At 47.6% G+C, this 15,907-nt stretch overlaps 7 protein-coding genes across 7 annotated transcripts; 1 reads left to right on the top strand and 6 right to left on the bottom strand.

Annotated features, from left to right (window-relative positions):
• Window positions 1-50: 50 nt before the first annotated feature.
• BKA55DRAFT_669051 (uncharacterized protein) lies at window positions 51-1,260 on the bottom strand (the record flags this gene model as incomplete). Its single annotated transcript, XM_046197931.1, has 3 exons — window positions 51-418; window positions 478-703; window positions 754-1,260. The coding sequence occupies 3 exons, from the start codon at window positions 1,258-1,260 to the stop codon at window positions 243-245; spliced, it is 909 nt and encodes a 302-aa protein (XP_046055780.1). The 3' UTR covers window positions 51-242.
• A 1,534-nt stretch (window positions 1,261-2,794) lies between these two features.
• Window positions 2,795-5,826, bottom strand: BKA55DRAFT_682104 (glycosyl hydrolase family 71-domain-containing protein; the record flags this gene model as incomplete). Its single annotated transcript, XM_046198295.1, has 13 exons — window positions 2,795-3,192; window positions 3,247-3,276; window positions 3,331-3,462; window positions 3,519-3,887; window positions 3,942-4,199; window positions 4,260-4,428; window positions 4,476-4,826; window positions 4,877-4,981; window positions 5,037-5,065; window positions 5,115-5,384; window positions 5,431-5,518; window positions 5,574-5,763; window positions 5,816-5,826. The coding sequence occupies 13 exons, from the start codon at window positions 5,824-5,826 to the stop codon at window positions 2,795-2,797; spliced, it is 2,400 nt and encodes a 799-aa protein (XP_046055779.1).
• Window positions 5,827-6,429: 603 nt separating this feature from the next.
• On the bottom strand, window positions 6,430-8,654 carry BKA55DRAFT_498720 (ferric reductase like transmembrane component-domain-containing protein; the record flags this gene model as incomplete). Its single annotated transcript, XM_046186577.1, has 2 exons — window positions 6,430-8,077; window positions 8,125-8,654. 2 exons carry the CDS (start codon window positions 8,652-8,654, stop codon window positions 6,430-6,432), a joined length of 2,178 nt encoding a protein of 725 aa, XP_046055778.1.
• Window positions 8,655-10,551: 1,897 nt separating this feature from the next.
• BKA55DRAFT_497318 (uncharacterized protein) lies at window positions 10,552-11,772 on the bottom strand (the record flags this gene model as incomplete). Its single annotated transcript, XM_046186459.1, has 3 exons — window positions 10,552-11,286; window positions 11,320-11,468; window positions 11,553-11,772. The coding sequence occupies 3 exons, from the start codon at window positions 11,770-11,772 to the stop codon at window positions 10,552-10,554; spliced, it is 1,104 nt and encodes a 367-aa protein (XP_046055777.1).
• Window positions 11,773-12,521: 749 nt separating this feature from the next.
• On the bottom strand, window positions 12,522-13,145 carry BKA55DRAFT_682101 (uncharacterized protein; the record flags this gene model as incomplete). The annotated part of the gene is made up of 2 exons (XM_046198294.1): window positions 12,522-12,989; window positions 13,029-13,145. The coding sequence occupies 2 exons, from the start codon at window positions 13,143-13,145 to the stop codon at window positions 12,522-12,524; spliced, it is 585 nt and encodes a 194-aa protein (XP_046055776.1).
• Window positions 13,146-13,761: 616 nt separating this feature from the next.
• On the top strand, window positions 13,762-14,133 carry BKA55DRAFT_682100 (uncharacterized protein; the record flags this gene model as incomplete). Its single annotated transcript, XM_046198293.1, has 1 exon — window positions 13,762-14,133. One exon carries the CDS (start codon window positions 13,762-13,764, stop codon window positions 14,131-14,133), a length of 372 nt encoding a protein of 123 aa, XP_046055775.1.
• Window positions 14,134-14,285: 152 nt separating this feature from the next.
• Window positions 14,286-15,889, bottom strand: BKA55DRAFT_547659 (uncharacterized protein). Its single transcript, XM_046191046.1, has 2 exons — window positions 15,466-15,889; window positions 14,286-15,359 (listed from the first exon to the last, which is right to left on the bottom strand). Exons 1-2 carry the CDS (start codon window positions 15,531-15,533, stop codon window positions 14,615-14,617), a joined length of 813 nt encoding a protein of 270 aa, XP_046055774.1. The 5' UTR covers window positions 15,534-15,889; the 3' UTR covers window positions 14,286-14,614.
• Window positions 15,890-15,907: the final 18 nt, after the last annotated feature.

Raw genomic sequence — 15,907 nt, 5'->3', positions numbered from 1 at the left:
CCCTTAATGCACCATGTTGCTCATTCTGTGCACAGGTCATTGTCGCGCCTGTACAAACTAGACTATATATTAGCACGTGTAGTTGCCGGTAGTAACGTCCTTCTGTTCTTACCAGTCTTCTCCCCTCTTCCCGTACTCTGTCCAAGACAAATGCTATACCTCGATTATTGGTCTTTACTGTGATAAGATGATAAGGCTGAGGGGTCAAAAGAATACTCATTCTTATATTCTAAGTATAATAACTATACACCCTTTACAGTGACCTTGAGGAAAGTTTCATCGTTTTCAAGCTTCTCACGCAAAGGTCCACTCTTTAGCTCCTCTACATCCCAAGCAGCCCAGACAAAGCGACCGTGGAGGAAGGCGGCCTCGGGAGAAGCAGCCCATACGGCAAAAGAACCTGGAAGATCCTCTAAGACTGTGATTAGCAGATGCATATAGAAGTGTATTCTTTTGCGGGCCGTAGTGCTGGCTTACCATGATCCCAGTTTGCTGAGTCTGGTGTCAAACCAAGTTCCTGACCTCGAGCACCTAGGATAGCGCCAGGGTGAAAGTTGATAATCTGCGTCTTTGATGGGTCTGTCTCGTCTGCTATCTTCTGCAGCAACAGGGCTGCGGAGTTCTTGGTAAGAGTGTAGGATGCTAGGGGAAGGCCACCAGTGCTGTGGTGAATGGCCGAGGAGGACACGTTTATGATGTAGCGCTGCCATCATTTATCAGTAGGTACAATATACGTAAAGGCTTGAGACTTACAGTTCCAGCTCCAGTCCTAGGTTGCTTTTCAAACAGATCGCGGAACTGGTGGATGGATCGGACGTTGACTATGAATTGTTCCCAGACATCCTCCCAAGTTTGGTCTATGATCTTCCCCTGACCAATAACAGCGGCACTCAGCACGAGGACGTCGACGTGGATGTTGTCTTTCCTGAGACCGTCGAAGAGGGCATCGATACTGGAAGTTTCGGCAATTTGACACACACGACCCTGGTATTTTGTCTGGCTCTTGGCATCGATGGCGTTGACCTCATCGAAGAGACCTTTGACAGCAGACTTGATCTTTTCATCGGACCTTCCAGTGATAATAACCTTGTCGGCACCAGCGATGCCAAAGTTTCTCGCAATAGCATAGGCAATGCCTGCGGTGCCTCCGGTGATCAGGATTGTTTTACCCGCCTGGGACAATTCAGGGCGCGTTGGAAGGATTGCTTCGTAAGCGCGATTATGAGTGCGCTCTGTCAGGGGGATGACCTTGAACTCCATTGCTAAGTTGACGTGAGTTGATGCTTTTGGGGTTAATTAAATGAAAGTTGCAGACAGAATATGTTCAACCTTTGCACGCTGCCTTTGTCTGTCTTGTAGTGAATAGTGACTAGTATAGCTTTATATATCTGAGATATTCCCATGATTTATAACCACCAAACCGGCTATCCTGCGGAGATTGTTTCTGGTATTATAAATAAAGTCGACTAGTAAACTCCATAGTCCGCACTTGAACCTTGTAAAGTGGATGCGTAACTGCATCTCGTGGGTATGGTGGAAGCACTCTCTGCAATGAGGTGCTATGTGTTACATGTTCGCTACGCGGAGTTAAGAATTGGATATAAGTGGGGGAAACCAAAAAACCTTAGATTCGGCATGTTCCTAGAACCCGAAGCTTTGAAACGGCAGCAAAAGCGGACTTTGAATTAAGCTTTCCGCAGCCCATGTCTGTGGGGGAACACTTACCCTTTCTTGATATTCCAAGGCGTAACAAGGAATGATATTCACGTCAATAGCATTTGTCTATACTTCTACGGGACTGAGCAACATCGGATAATGGAATGAAAGTTTGACCGCTTTAAACAAAGCACCCTAAGCCGGGAAAGATCTATTTTAGGAGCTCAATAATGTCGTAACTATGGAGCACCTTTATTCATACTGGAGGGCATCACAAAATCTTCCCGCAGCTCCATCAGCCTCAATTGCACAAGAGCTTTGCTGCTATCTGCCCAAGACCAATGCTGCACCTCAGTTCTTGGTCTTTGCGACATAATGGACACAGATTTAATAATTGCGCCACCATCAAACTAAGTTCATAATGATTGCGATTCTATTATGGCTGGGATTACTCAGTCTCCTTTACACAAAGTAGCTGTAAGTTCTCAGGTACATCCATAAGTATCTTTCAGGCTGCAGAGCGCAGCAGCGACACGGTCTCGACTGAAATTGATTGGGTATCAATGCACCTTGCTTACTTTCACCTTTGAGCGTCACAGCTTATCATCCGAGCAAGGCGAAAACCTCAAGTTCTGATAACCGTCCCCTTACTACTTGTTACACTATGTTGCGGTACAGAAACCCCACTCCTAGAACTTGAGAGTTCTACTGATGGTGGCTCTGACTATTACTGGTCAAGGATATTTCGCCCATTGCTCGTGCGATGCAAAGGATGACAGGAGACTTGCCGTTGTCCGAGATATGCTTAGTCTAGTTTAGTTCAGGTTTAGTACAATGCTGGACTCTATTTCTTAATCTATTGCGTTATTCAAAGTGAAAGTAGGCTGAAAGTTGAGACTTCGGCATGCCTAACCATGTTGTAACTTAGTTGCTGGATGAACATTGACAGAAATGTCGCACAGGTGAACATATAGAGACCCTTGGCTGGGATTACTGTTGTTCTAGTCGTAGAGTTCATGAAGACTAAAATATACAATAGTCAACCTATCCTACTAGCTAACTTAAAGACAGTAGAACAACTTTTGTCCAAGTTTGAATCAATATCCCCCCGGGCTCTACATGGACAGGGAATAACCCTTCACCTGTTATCACAGTTCGTCTGGTAGTTCACAGTGAACCGACATCCATCGCCATAATGAACACTACCACACCTGTCACATCCTCCCTTATCGTCATCCCTCAAGTCCTGATACTTCCACCACATCTCGTTACCGCTCAGAACACATCCTTTACCTGTGACAAAGACACCGCATCCATTGTCTGTCGCATCGCCCCAGCAGTTGCCACTGAGAGCCTTGCCATCGCCGTAGTTCTTGTCATCGTTGCGGATTAGCGAGTTGATAGCACGGTCACAGTACTTGACTTGGAAGGTACTCAGACCACAAATTCCGCTACCCTTGCAGTCATAGGTTGTCGATTGCGCTGTTGGCTGCGGCTCGGGAGGGGCAGAGCTGGTCGTGGTGGGATCGTCGTCGTCTCACCCTGTCAGTTCTCCGTTGGGAGGGGAGCCATAAATAGCGGTGAAGAAACTTTCGACAGTGTACCAGGCATAAGTATCAGCTGTGAGGGGACTGTTAGTGATAGAGTATCACTCGGGGTTATGGGTTCTCATACCGTTGGCCGTTGTCAGGTACCGCCGTGTCCTCATCCTTGCCAGTTTCTTAACCATCTCCGGCATGTATACCTTATACGCGTTTGTCTGTTGATCAGCACCGATATACTGATCCTTGATAATCACATCATCTTCTACCCTCAGTGTGAGCAGCTCTACTTTCGCTCATCTCTGCTCAAATCAAACTCACCTTTGCCAGACCCAATGAGATTATGAGACACAGAAGGAAGATGAACTAGCTCATGAATCATCGGCCGGAATTTGCCATTCATGAAAATTGAGTCCTTCTGCTTCGTTCTATGGGCGTCTAGCTCTCTCTGGACAGCTGCCAAGTGTTCTTGTCCTGGGGCAAAGAATCCGCCACAGAAGACAATGGTGCCTCCTGGAGAACTGGTTGCGTCGTCGAAGGCATAGCCACCGATTGTACCAGCGGCACCTTTGATGCTATTGCAACGAGTCTGGATGTCGAAACCGGCCTGGGTGAGGTCTTGGCAGGATGCGCGGATGATTCGGCCTTCGCGGGCGGTCGTGGTCAATTTTCTGAGGTTGGCATATACACCTAGATTTCGAAGGTCAGCGTGGGAAAGGGAGAGTATTCAAGTGATATACGTACCGTTGATAAAGGAGATATTGCTAGACCTCTCAGCAATGTCGGCTCCAAAGTTTCTCTGCTCAAGTAAACCGCCTGGCTGAAAGGCTGGTATTTTGGCCAAGATGGTGACAACATCCCGCCAGGCCGGCTTGATGTCTTCTTTTTGGCTCAGACTACAACTAATATAGCCGTCGAAAGGGATTGACGCATATGGAGAGTTGTGGTTATGACTAGGGTCAGCATCTCGGGGGCCAAGTGTAGTGCCCAAGACCTTTTCGCCTGTCTAGTCTAAGATGGGCTCGCCTTCAACCTGCCAACAGTCAGAGTTGTCAAAGCTACCCTTGACTGGCATGATAACAGGGTTGAAGTTGTAGATGCCATTGTGACAGTCTTGGGCAAGGCATCGACCTCGATCCGTGCCAGCCACGACGATATCGCCATTCTTGATGACCAGTCGCTGCGTGCCGTCTTCAACTCCATCCTCCACCGTACCATAGTTGAGGCCAGTCTGAGAGTCTTTGAGCTAATGCTCTTACCATTGCTCATCACATTGACGGTGAAGCCAGCTGCGTTTGCAGGGACAACCAAAGCCCAATGGAGAGCATCTTGGCCAGCGTCGGTACCGTTTGGTGCTTGGAAGTACTTGACACTAGAATCTCCTCCAGGACAAGTAGTGCTCTGGAAGATGCTCTTGTGCCACAGAGCACCTTGGGGTATGGATTCATCTCGCTTGGAGAAGACCAGGACCATAGAACCGCCGTTTTTCCAGGCATGGATGAAGGCTGAGTATAGTGACTGGAGGGCGGTGTGATCAGAACCGTCGGGGCTGTCGTATTGATTGGGTTGGGCATCGGTGTTCTGTTCGGGCCAGAGGTTGCCGAAATGATGATTCTCTGGTCCATCATTCTACCGAGTGTTAACTACCGGAAATCTCTCTGCGTGGTGATGGAACTTACCCAAGTCAAGAGCTGGATGATATTGGGCTGAGGGTCCATGCCGAGGATATTCTCCATTCTCTTAACAACGTTCATCTCACCGCGGCGATACAAATTCGCTCCGTACTGTTTATGTGGTTAGTATCGGTCTTGTTTTTCTGCGTTAAGCAATTTGACTCACCGCATTCTTGTATTGAAGCATGCTGATGGCTAAAGAAAGTCAGTGCCCTGCTGAACGGAGAGTTGAAACGAGACATACGCATCATGAACGTTTTGCCCTTCTTCTGCAGAGGTCCCATGACCTTGGTATCTCTGGACAAATCACCTTCATTGATGCCATGAACTTTGGGCCAGGCTGACTCCCAAACGCTGGCGCCGTCGATCAGGTCTCCCCAATAATCCCACCAGGCTGGATAGCTCTCCCAGAATCCAGTAGTATCATCAATGCCAGGGACGAAGTACATCTCGTTGGCGAAGGACTTCTTCCAGGCAACGAAGTTCTTGTCAGTCTGTCTGCCGGTACTGAAGCCTGTATAGTGTCAGCATTATCAAGTCATTCATGAGTTCAGACTTACTCGTGATGAAGGGGAAGTTGTCACGTCCATAACGGAAATAAGAATCTCGACCGAGGAAGCTGTTCAAGATCGCCTCATATTCTTTCGGCTAGACCTTCGAGTTAGCTCACCACTGGGGCAAAGTAGATAAAAGTGAGACTTACACCTCCGCAGTCATCGCCAAGCTTCTTGTCGTAGCACCATGCACCTGTTGCATATAGGTCGAGAGAAAGGGCCAGTCTGAACTTGCCCCCTTTGCTGGCAAGGTCGTCGGCATAGCCATACAGATGGCTCAGGGTTTGCGGAACCCAATCGAGTTTAGGATATCCCGCGTTGAGGACGAATCCATCGAGGCTGTTGACGACGATTAGTCAAGTCGTGACAGTATCAGAGTACAAAGCCTTACCACCAGAGCATTTTACACAATCCTTGCTACAATCCTTCGCTTTGAATTAACTATCATCGCATACTCGAAGTGTGCATAGCAGCCGTTGCAGCATCGCAGCAGAGAGTTTCTAGCATTTGATTTGAATCCTTCAGAGTAAGCATATTATTCCAGAGTAAAGATGAGGCTCCATTTGAGCTGCTAACTACCATTACTCTCGCCTCCTAGCGCCCGCAATTCTCACGATTGGACCGTGCTGGAACCTTGTTTACCAATAGCATCGTTTGGCGAGCCAAATTGTCAATAGCAGGGCGCACTAAACCTCTGAAGACATCTAGTTGTTGCCGTCTCGAAGGATTCATAGGACCGAATAATTTAGCCATCCGCAGCCGGATCATACGCTACGAGTGTAATCCCGATCCTAGCTAATTCCGACATTAGCAAAAACTACTATCAACGAATTATCATCTTGGAAGTACGGAGTAAACGGAGGTCCCTTGATCGGCATTGCCGGATGCAACCTTTATTAAATGGTAATTTTTAATCACTCAAAATGAATGCAAGAGCCAATGACTGTATCATAAAGTATCTACCAATGTTTCAAGAGCTTCCTTTTCTTCTTATCTATCCAACGTCTACCAAGTGAAGGATTCTTCAACATAGCGAACAACAACACCATGTCTCGCCAATGCAGCGCAGACATACCGAGCTTCATCACACATCGCATGTGGACCACAAACGACAACCGTAGTTCCACCAATAGCATTCTCCAATTCCGTCGTCAAAACTCTTTTTATGTCCATGCGCTCACCAACCGAGACATGGGTCTCAATATGGCCCCAGTTGGAGGATTCACCACCTTCTTTTTCTTCGGCGGCATCTCCACCTACAATCATACTCTTGACAACATCCACAAGGCCCTGACTTTTGATTCCCCAGTAGAGCTTAGTGGTTCCCAGGGGTTTGGCGTACATTGACAGGGAGGCTTGGAGAGATGATAGAACGCCAGCAATGCCGACACCACCGGAGATGACAAGGGTATTCCGGTATTCGGTGTTGGGCTCGAAGCGACTGGTGTCTTCGTGGCCATAAGAAGACTCGATGAGAACTGGGATGGCGATACCAGTGCCAGCTTTCTTTGCGAGCTTGGCGGTCATACCACGGAGGTTCTGGACAAACAATGTGATGCCAGGCTTAGTAGTGTTGCTGTGGACTCTTAACTGGCGGATGTTGGACATGGCGCCGCCCATCTCCTTGGAAGCTGATGCCTCGGTCGGTGAGATTGCCCCTTCATTCTCAGACTGTGTATGCGAAGCCGAGCTTGGGATCACGGACTCTCCATCAAGCTGACCTTTGCTGCAGTTGACGATTGAGAATGGATGGTTCTCCCATACACGCCAGGACAGAGTAGGGAAATAAGCGAAGCAATGACCATGAGCATCAACATCGGGGATGTCAACTCGAAGATACTTGTCGTCAATGCGAGTGACGTATGCTTTCTTGATACCATATTTGGAAATACGTAGAATGCGAAGGAGTCTCTCAAGGCCCCAGAAAGCAAAAGCGATTATGAGCCAGATCTCAAAGCCGCTCGTGTCTTCGTAGAGAAAAACAATGTGATACCAAGAAGCGACCAGAGCACCGACCGTCAAGGCGATGTGCGTGATGAGGAAGACCTCATATAAGATCTTTCGGATTGGAAGCATCGAGAAAGGGATCAAGGCAGAGAAGAAGACGGTTCCAACGACACCGACATACCAGTAGGGGTATGTGAGAACCAAGGGATATGAGTGCCCCTCGATCATGATTCGAAGCCAGAGAAGCGAGTGAAGGGCGACTTGGACGACACAGATGGTGGCAGTCCATCGGTGAAGGAGAAGGAAGGTTGAGTAGGACCAGTTGGTAAGTCGGAGAAGAACGCTGCTGCGACCCGCATAGAGGATGACAATAGGGATATTGGCGAATGCAATGGCACCAGCGCGGTTACCGATATGACGCATCAGTTCATAGTGACGATCCGGGTAGATTCCATTCGGAGTATAGTTAGGATATCCTTCAAACGTAGCAAGACAGTTGATACCAATGAGGTAGAGGATGAAGAGAGCTTGACCTCGGGTAGGCACCATACCGATCCCAAGCGTAGCCACGCTGTGCTGCTTGCCCCAAGCCGGGGGGTCGATAAGATAGCCGTACACTTTGCTTCTGAAGGACGTTGGGAGCGGAAGGAAGCGGAGGAGGGAGAAGCCAATCGGCACCATGACACATGTCATGAAGGCGAGGAGACTATAGAGGGTTAGTAGAGTATGCAAAGTGAGAGTGTATAAACTTACGAGTACTTGGATTCATTCTTGGCGACGGCCTGGTACCCCTTAACACCGTTCATGTAGGACTGATAGATGGCTGCGTCAATAGAGATAGTACGGTTGAACACCGTCTCTTCTGGTGACATTGGCTTCGGTGCAGTCGTAGTGTTAACTTGAGCCAGAGCTTCAGGATAAGACCATCGAATTGACTCAGACTGGTAAATCATCAGGGTCTCCCAAAAGTTCTCAACCTTGTAGATCTTGACGTTCTTTGGGCAATAAGAGTGGATGCAGTAGGCCATGGAAGTCAAGTAGGAAGTATCGTTGGAGAAGCATGCTGCTGATGGATACGCAGCCGCTTTCTCCTCTGCTGTCATACCTGCATACTCAGGACAGTCGAGGTTGTAAGGCATTGCGTATGAGCACGCTTGGGCACAAGGTACCGGGTAGGAGTCTCGGCCATAGCCTTCTAGAGGAACTGTGGCTGATGTGCTGGGGAGGAAAGAAAGTGCTGACAGCACGATTGCTAATGCCGGCATTGTAGTGGAAGACCACATGGTGGCTGATGCCCAAGGCTAAAGATCAAATAATGAAAAGGTGAAGATCTGAGGAGCTTGAGAGATAGAGATACTTGAAGTGCTCGGTAGTTGATCTTTAAGTAACATCGGCCAAAGATGGATAAAATACCTCTTGTTCCATAAACGGTGATTTTTAGCAAAAGATCCCTCAAAAGATTCCATGGCTGCATTCTAGATCCGTGATCGCCGGATATCGTTCGTTTTGGACAACGGCTATTGGTTTAGTGTTAGTTGAGAGAAACCTGGGTCATGGGTTTGTGGCTTGTTGATTAGCATCAGCTTTTGGGGACTGGAAGGGATGGGCCATGTTGAGGAGATGATTTGGACCCGTTTTGTTGATGCAGACTTTCCAGGGTCGGAGGGAGACCGAGAGTTTGCGCTTGGTTAGTGTGGTCTCGTGTTTGTGGACATGAGTGGCTCCAGTTAACTGTGCAGAGCTTCAAGTTGACATCTTCAACGTCGAAATGATACAGACAGTATTACAGTTTGCTCCGTTTCAGTCCCATATCGAATCTTGGTAACATTAAGTGCCCGTCTTGGCAACGTGCCGATGTCTCACCTCTTGGCGATATCACTTCTTGGCATCCAAGTCCAAGGAACCATCAGCCCTCCAAGGAATGAGACCCTATGTCACCATTGGTCACAGTAAGACATGGCGTTCCAGAAGCCTTAATTCCGCCATTGACGACCAACGAGTGACGCAGCGGAATTCTGCATGCAGCAGGCAAATTTTTCGTTTAGCTGTGCCGAACTGCCGCAGCCACTGATCAGATAAAGAGAGCTATCCCACGTGTTCTATACCTAAAACGGGAATTTGGACGGAAAGCGCGGGGTCCTTGCTGATTGATAAGATGGATCGATTAGACTGATTGATAAGAGACTAGGGTAGGCTAACATGTGATGGCGTATGATGGACTGTTGGTCCAAGTGGGACGAGGCTTGGCGGAGATCCCCGTTGACAGTGTAACGAGAGCTTTTACCCTAATTTTAGGTAATAGCCTGGGTGATCACTAGCCACAGTTTGTGTTTCTTGGTTCTTGTTACGATGTGAATTGCAGATCATCTCTGAGACATGAGATCCGTCCCATCTAACACCATCTCTTCAGACTTCACCTTACTGCAAAAGTCAGATACTTCCAAGTAATCTGTTTGAAACAGCCACCAGCCGCCTCGGTTAATAACATCTGATATCTCTCCACTACAGCATAGCTAGCTTGATCAGGCTGGCATCGGGACTTCTCGACCTTGTACGAAATTTTCATCGGCATTTTCGTGACTAACAGCGATCTAACTTCCTGGCTTGTTCGAGACCCCTACCATTTCGGCTCGCATAGCCGTTTCATTCACGTGGGGGAATATTCTGGACCATCATAGATGAGGTAAAATAATAACTCTCGCAGTATGCATAACTCTTGTTTACCCTGTCATGTTGCTTCAACCTAACCGCATATCGTCAAGTTTGTGTTTAGTAGCCTTTTGTCACGCCAGAGGCTGCTGTAGAAGACTGATCTATGTGCCGAGTTCCGAGATAGTGAATAAAGTTATCAGATCATTCACGCCTTACTCGAGAGAAGGTGCCCAACTATTGCCAGCTTCAACGCTGATCACTCGGACCCTCGGGATGTTTACTGGACGCCGTGCTCGTGGTTCACGTAGGTTAGATGGCGCTGCGGAATATGAGAGGTTGGAGATAATTTATTTCTCGCGCTAGAATCGCATTCATGCGGTATCGGCCATTTGATGGCTCTCCACTTCCGTGGCAACCCATGATCAGGGTCTTGAGAACCAACGGCCGATTTTCCCCGCCAATCCGGTACCCTAGAGCGAGGTGCAATGGTAATAATTGATAATACGTATGACCGGGAACAAAACTCAATCAATGCCTTTCAAGTACATCAACCATGAGATCAAAACCCGCTGCCCGAAGTCGGTCCACAAATGTGATACCCAATGTTGATGGCGTCAATATTCCAGCACCAGTAGTCTTAGCATTATCCAAGCTGTTGAGTGTCGCTGCAGCCTCTACGGCTAAAATTGCCGCCATGTCAACCAGCGCTCCCTTGTAGCTGAACTTTGCAAACGCCACTGGTTCTTTCTTGCCAGTCACATAGCCAACTGCTTTCCATTCCGCGCTCTCAATTCTGCGGCTTTCATCTCTGTCTGGTCCAGATCCTCGATTGAAAGACTTGCCACGAGCGAAGGATCTGAACCAAGGCACTGCAAGCAAGAATATGCCCAGTTTTGTGACGATGTGCATGAGTAGCGCAGAGATGAGGCCAGTGGCTGGGCTGTACTCCTTGAACACCAAGTTTTGTCCGTAAATCATCGGACCCAAGGCTGCTGATCGTTGAACGACGGACTCATTACCCCACGCAACGAAGGATGTTGCCAAATGCCCAAGATGTTGATCGTAACGATGACCCATGAGTCCCTTTCTCTTCTTGACCTCATGTTTGGGAAATGGCAACAGGACCGAGGTGTCAGAAGTCAACCAGCCACTGATCCCGTAGGTCTCGGCCACGTCAAGAACGGTATGTAGAGAACCACCCTGCATCCCAAACATGCTGAGCTTTCCAGAGCATACGATTTCAGATGCTGCAGGTAAGCCTTGCTTGCCAAGATAACAAGCGATCAGCCACGCCACAAGATCAGATGGAGCACTTGATCCCGAGATAGCCGGGATGATAATCGCACCTGAACCTTTGGCCATCTCGTGGCAATCACGAATCATTTCTGCTATCCATGCAGTCTCGGTGCTAAAGTCGGCATAATGGGTACCATTACGAGCACATGCTTCAACGACTGGCGTACCGTAGCGGTGATATGGTCCAATGCCGTTGATAAGAACCTTGGTGTTTTTGACAAGGGGATTGAGACCTTCAGCGTCGAGTTGAGAGATAACGTAAGTTGCTGGCTCCAGTCGGTCTGGATTGATGGCCCGTAGGCCTTGGCGCAGATCTTCAAGTTTTGCGGCTGAACGACCTGCAATGCACCACTTCGCGTTTGTTGGGAAGGTCTTGGCAATGTGCTCTGCGCAGATTGTGGCGGTCCATCCTGTGGCGCCCAGGATGGTTATCTCATAGGCTTGAATGCTCATCATGTATTATTGAATACCTTTGTTCGATGGCCCTGAATGGTAGTTGAGGTGTCTGCTGGATATATATCAGTATTTCACAGCTATTCTCATGATCTGTTGATGTTTAAATATGGTTCATTGTGACAATTACTCATCTTACAAATACATATTGAGTCTTTGGTATCGTGTCTCCATTTATTGCGCAACGCTACCCTTTTTGAGAAGCGAATGGTAGAGCATCTTTGATTTCGGACGAAGGACGGACGAACCGAAACGAGTAAGCGTTGCGCACCATTGTACTGGGCAAATTTCTCTCTGTAATAATTTGGCCAATTCATTGTTATCTCTATTTATCCATGAGATGTTGAGGGTTAGTTGGCATGCTGCATGAAGCGTGGCTCTGGGATATGTTATTTAGAATTGATATGGCTTAGAGCTCACGCTTGTATCGCACGTCTTACTTCGAATCCCCAGTCCAATATATTTTACACCTTTTGTACGCTGATCCGTGATTTCTACCAAGGCTTAACCATATGGACGACAAGCATTTCCATATTTACTGTATACCCCAAGTCTTGTGTGCAGGTCCCAACTAAGGAAAAGACCTAAGGTGTAGCGGTTGTGAGGAGGTTCGGGCTCGAATGACAATCAATAAACGGTAAAGCAAATAGATTCTACACAATAGAGCCAGCTCCAATGCAAACAAACAGACAAGACACTAACAATCAGGTACAATAGCGGCCAAACCAAGACTTATATCCGGATGCTTCTTAACTTCTGTTTCCACTTGATCCAGCACGCTGCTGGCTTGCCCATAGGGTGCGTCCATCCTTCCCAACGTGATAGTAATCTCCATACTTGGAGCTGAATGTCCAGTAACCGTCGCTAGATGTCTGCCCATCCAGAGGCTGGTTGCTTGATGAAGATCTAGCCTGGCTAGATTGCTTTGAGGACTGGCCATAGGCGGAGTCAACTGGACGGGTAGAACCCCGTGGTGCGCTGTTGCCAACAGATCCTTCTGACATGAGAACAACATGGCTCTGTAGCATTGCGATAGTTTCGGCCGTCCATTCCTGGCATCGCCTTAAAGGCTGGCGAGGGTTGATTTTCTTGTTGCCATTGAATTGTTTGGCAGGAGGTGGATTGGACTGGCAGATCTGTTTGAAGAATTGACGGTCCGAACTAGAGATGAAGCCCAAGTAGTGTTGAGCAACATATGAATTGGGCTCTTGAGGTTTCTTGACAGGTCTGTGTTAAAAATGCATGCCATTTTGAACATTTCCAGCAATGTGGTAAAGCTCGCCATCTTCTGTCTCTTCATTCAGACGAATAAACAGAGCATGGTGATTACGGGGAAGTCCGAGATACTCCACAAGAAAGACAGGAAGAGACATGTTAACAGATAATTTATAATATGAGGACAGAATGATGAACGGTGAAAGGGGGTTAAGATGATACTGAATGATAATGAAGCTAACTATATCACTGGAAAACCGCGAGTTCTTATAGATACTGACATTTACACTTCGTCGCGTCCAATGCTGCTTTCCTGAACCTCAAGCCCGAGCTGATCAAAATAGAAGAGATGTTGGTGATGTATTGATAACTGAAACAGATGTTGGTTGTAACAAAACTTAAACCAGCGGTTATCACCAGACCGTTTGCTGCAGATCCATGTTCGAATACGAATGATAATACAACCAACAGGACAGAATGTGACAAGGTACCTAGTTGTTAGTTTGCGATGAATAGATTGTTGGTTCCCCCTTGACTAAAATTACATGACCTCGAACCCTGTATAAACAAAAAATAAGTTTTATCGCGAAATGAGTTAATTGCGCTAAGCTGAAGCTTCAACAGACGGGGTTCACCATAAGGCTCATATGCAAATTCCTTAAGTAGCTCATGATTGAGATATCATACAATAATTGGAAGCCAAACTGGCCTTCTTTCCAGGCCTCTCACCTTGCTCCCAGCTTGAATGACACATGCACAGCGGACTCATATAGAATGAACTCGGAGGACGAATTCTTGAATGGCCTCCTAGAGAAGTACCTGTATGACAGCGGTGAGACAGCACGACACAGAGTCGACTTTTACCGAAGGATCCTTCCAACAGTCTTCAAAGGGAATGGGAATCCTGTTTTTACACACGCCGAATTCCAGCGCAAAAACATCATGATTACGCCGGAAAATACCGTGGCCCTTCTCGACTGGGAATCGTCTGGCTGGTATCCTTCATACTGGGAGTATGCTCTGACAGTATATGCCGCTAGAGCATGGGAAGATGACTGGCATGTGTACATCGCCGAGATTTTAGAGGAATTCCCAAACCATTTTATATGGATGCAGACACTACATATAGAGATGTGGGGGTTTTAGAGATACATAAGGAAAACTCTTCAAGAAGGCCAATCACAAGAACAGCATATTATGATCGCCATCAGTTCACTGGCCTTATGAGGCAATTTATACCCTTGACGCCCTGAAACATTTGCCAGAAGAGGCCTCGGTAACAAGTAATACTTCTCCCCCTCATATTAACGTAACGCCTGGCTTTCTTACTGCATGAGATATTTGTATTATCTGAAATTTAAAGTGTTTCTAAGCCTTGTTTTACCTTATGAGCAAAATTTCAAGCATATATCGCTTGAGTGCACGTCCCATAAGTGATCGACCATAGTAACTAAATCGAAGCAATGATATTCAACTGAAATTACCCCGACGGTGACTATACACGCTGACCAACAAACAGTAGCGAACCCATATACAACAAAGATTTCATAGGCTTAAATTTCCCTCCAACATGGGCTCAAGACACAAAATACTCCAAAACTCGATCTATGCAAACAATCTTGCGGACTTACTGTCGGCGATCCATTCTTCGAGAAGAGCCAATGTTCCCGTAGGCTTGTTCTGGGCTGGGAATTCTTGGGTCATATGGTCGACGAGGAGGAGGAGGAAGAACAGATCCCGATGGCTGCTGAACATACGGAGCCGGTACAGCGGTCCTGGTAGAGCTTTGGGTACTGTAATAGGCTTGCCCGTATGCCTCACTTGGGCTAGGGATTCTAGGGTCCTGGGCAGGTCGAGGAGGAACAACAGATACTGATGGCGACTGACTATAATCAGCCTGCGTAGCAACACTAGCAGAGCGCCCGTAGGCCTGGCTTGCAGCGGGGACACTGATATCCTGGGAGCGCTGAGGAGGTGGGGCAGACACAGATGATGGCTGACGGTAGGCAGCTGACGTGGAGGTAGTACTTGGAGGTTGAGTCCTGTAAGGGGTTTGACCATAGGCCTCACTTGGACTAGGGATCCTCGGGTTTTCGGCACGTCGAGGAGGAGGAGGAGGGACAGATAGCGATGGTTGCTGGCGAGGGACGCCTGGAGTAGCAGCAGTAGAAGAGCCATGTGTACCATATGGGGCTTGTCTTATAGGCGGAGTTGGCGCACCGGCCTTTTCGTAATGTGTATCATAGGCTTGGCGGTAATGCTTTGCCTCTTTCACAGAACTGTCTGCCAGCTTTTCGTGATGTTTTCTTGCCCTCGCATTCTTGTATGCAAATGGATGCTTATCCAAGAAGTCATTGCTGGTACTGGCATGCCTATGAAGGGAGAACAAAAGAGTTACGAATTAGTCTTTTTACATTATCTTTGTTGAGTTTGCATATCATTGACAGCTCTCTTCATTTCTGGAGGCAAGCCACTTACAGGTTTGTGTCAGTCGCCGCCTGAGCAGCTGGCAAGACCAAGTGCTGATGCTGCCTCTGCTGCAACATCTGAAAAATCGCCGTTTGGGCCAACTGCTTCCTTCAAGCTCTTTTCGTAGTGATCTCGCGAGGCGTTGGACTGCTCGCGCCATTGGCTATACGCATTGTAATCGCGCTCCGCTTGGGGAGTGGGATGCGTTCGGGTATTCACATTCTGGCCATAGATTTGTCGACGGGTATTAGCATATGACTGATACTCCTTGGCGGTAAGTTTGGTATAGGACTGAACAGTGTGTTGGTTGGAAGACATGACTTAAAACAAATATACAAAATTTGCAACAACAATATTACAAAGATAGATGGATGATATAGAACCGCAAATCGCTGAAAGATGTAGTAGAGATTGACTGAGATACTGAAAGATGTTGAATTATTGTCTGGAG

This window comes from Fusarium redolens (assembly GCF_020744475.1).
Source record: "Fusarium redolens strain MPI-CAGE-AT-0023 chromosome Unknown BKA55scaffold_1, whole genome shotgun sequence".
Taxonomy (NCBI): domain Eukaryota; kingdom Fungi; phylum Ascomycota; class Sordariomycetes; order Hypocreales; family Nectriaceae; genus Fusarium; species Fusarium redolens.
The sequence above is the reverse complement of the archived record's forward strand: the minus strand, read 5'-3'. Positions and strand labels throughout refer to the sequence as shown.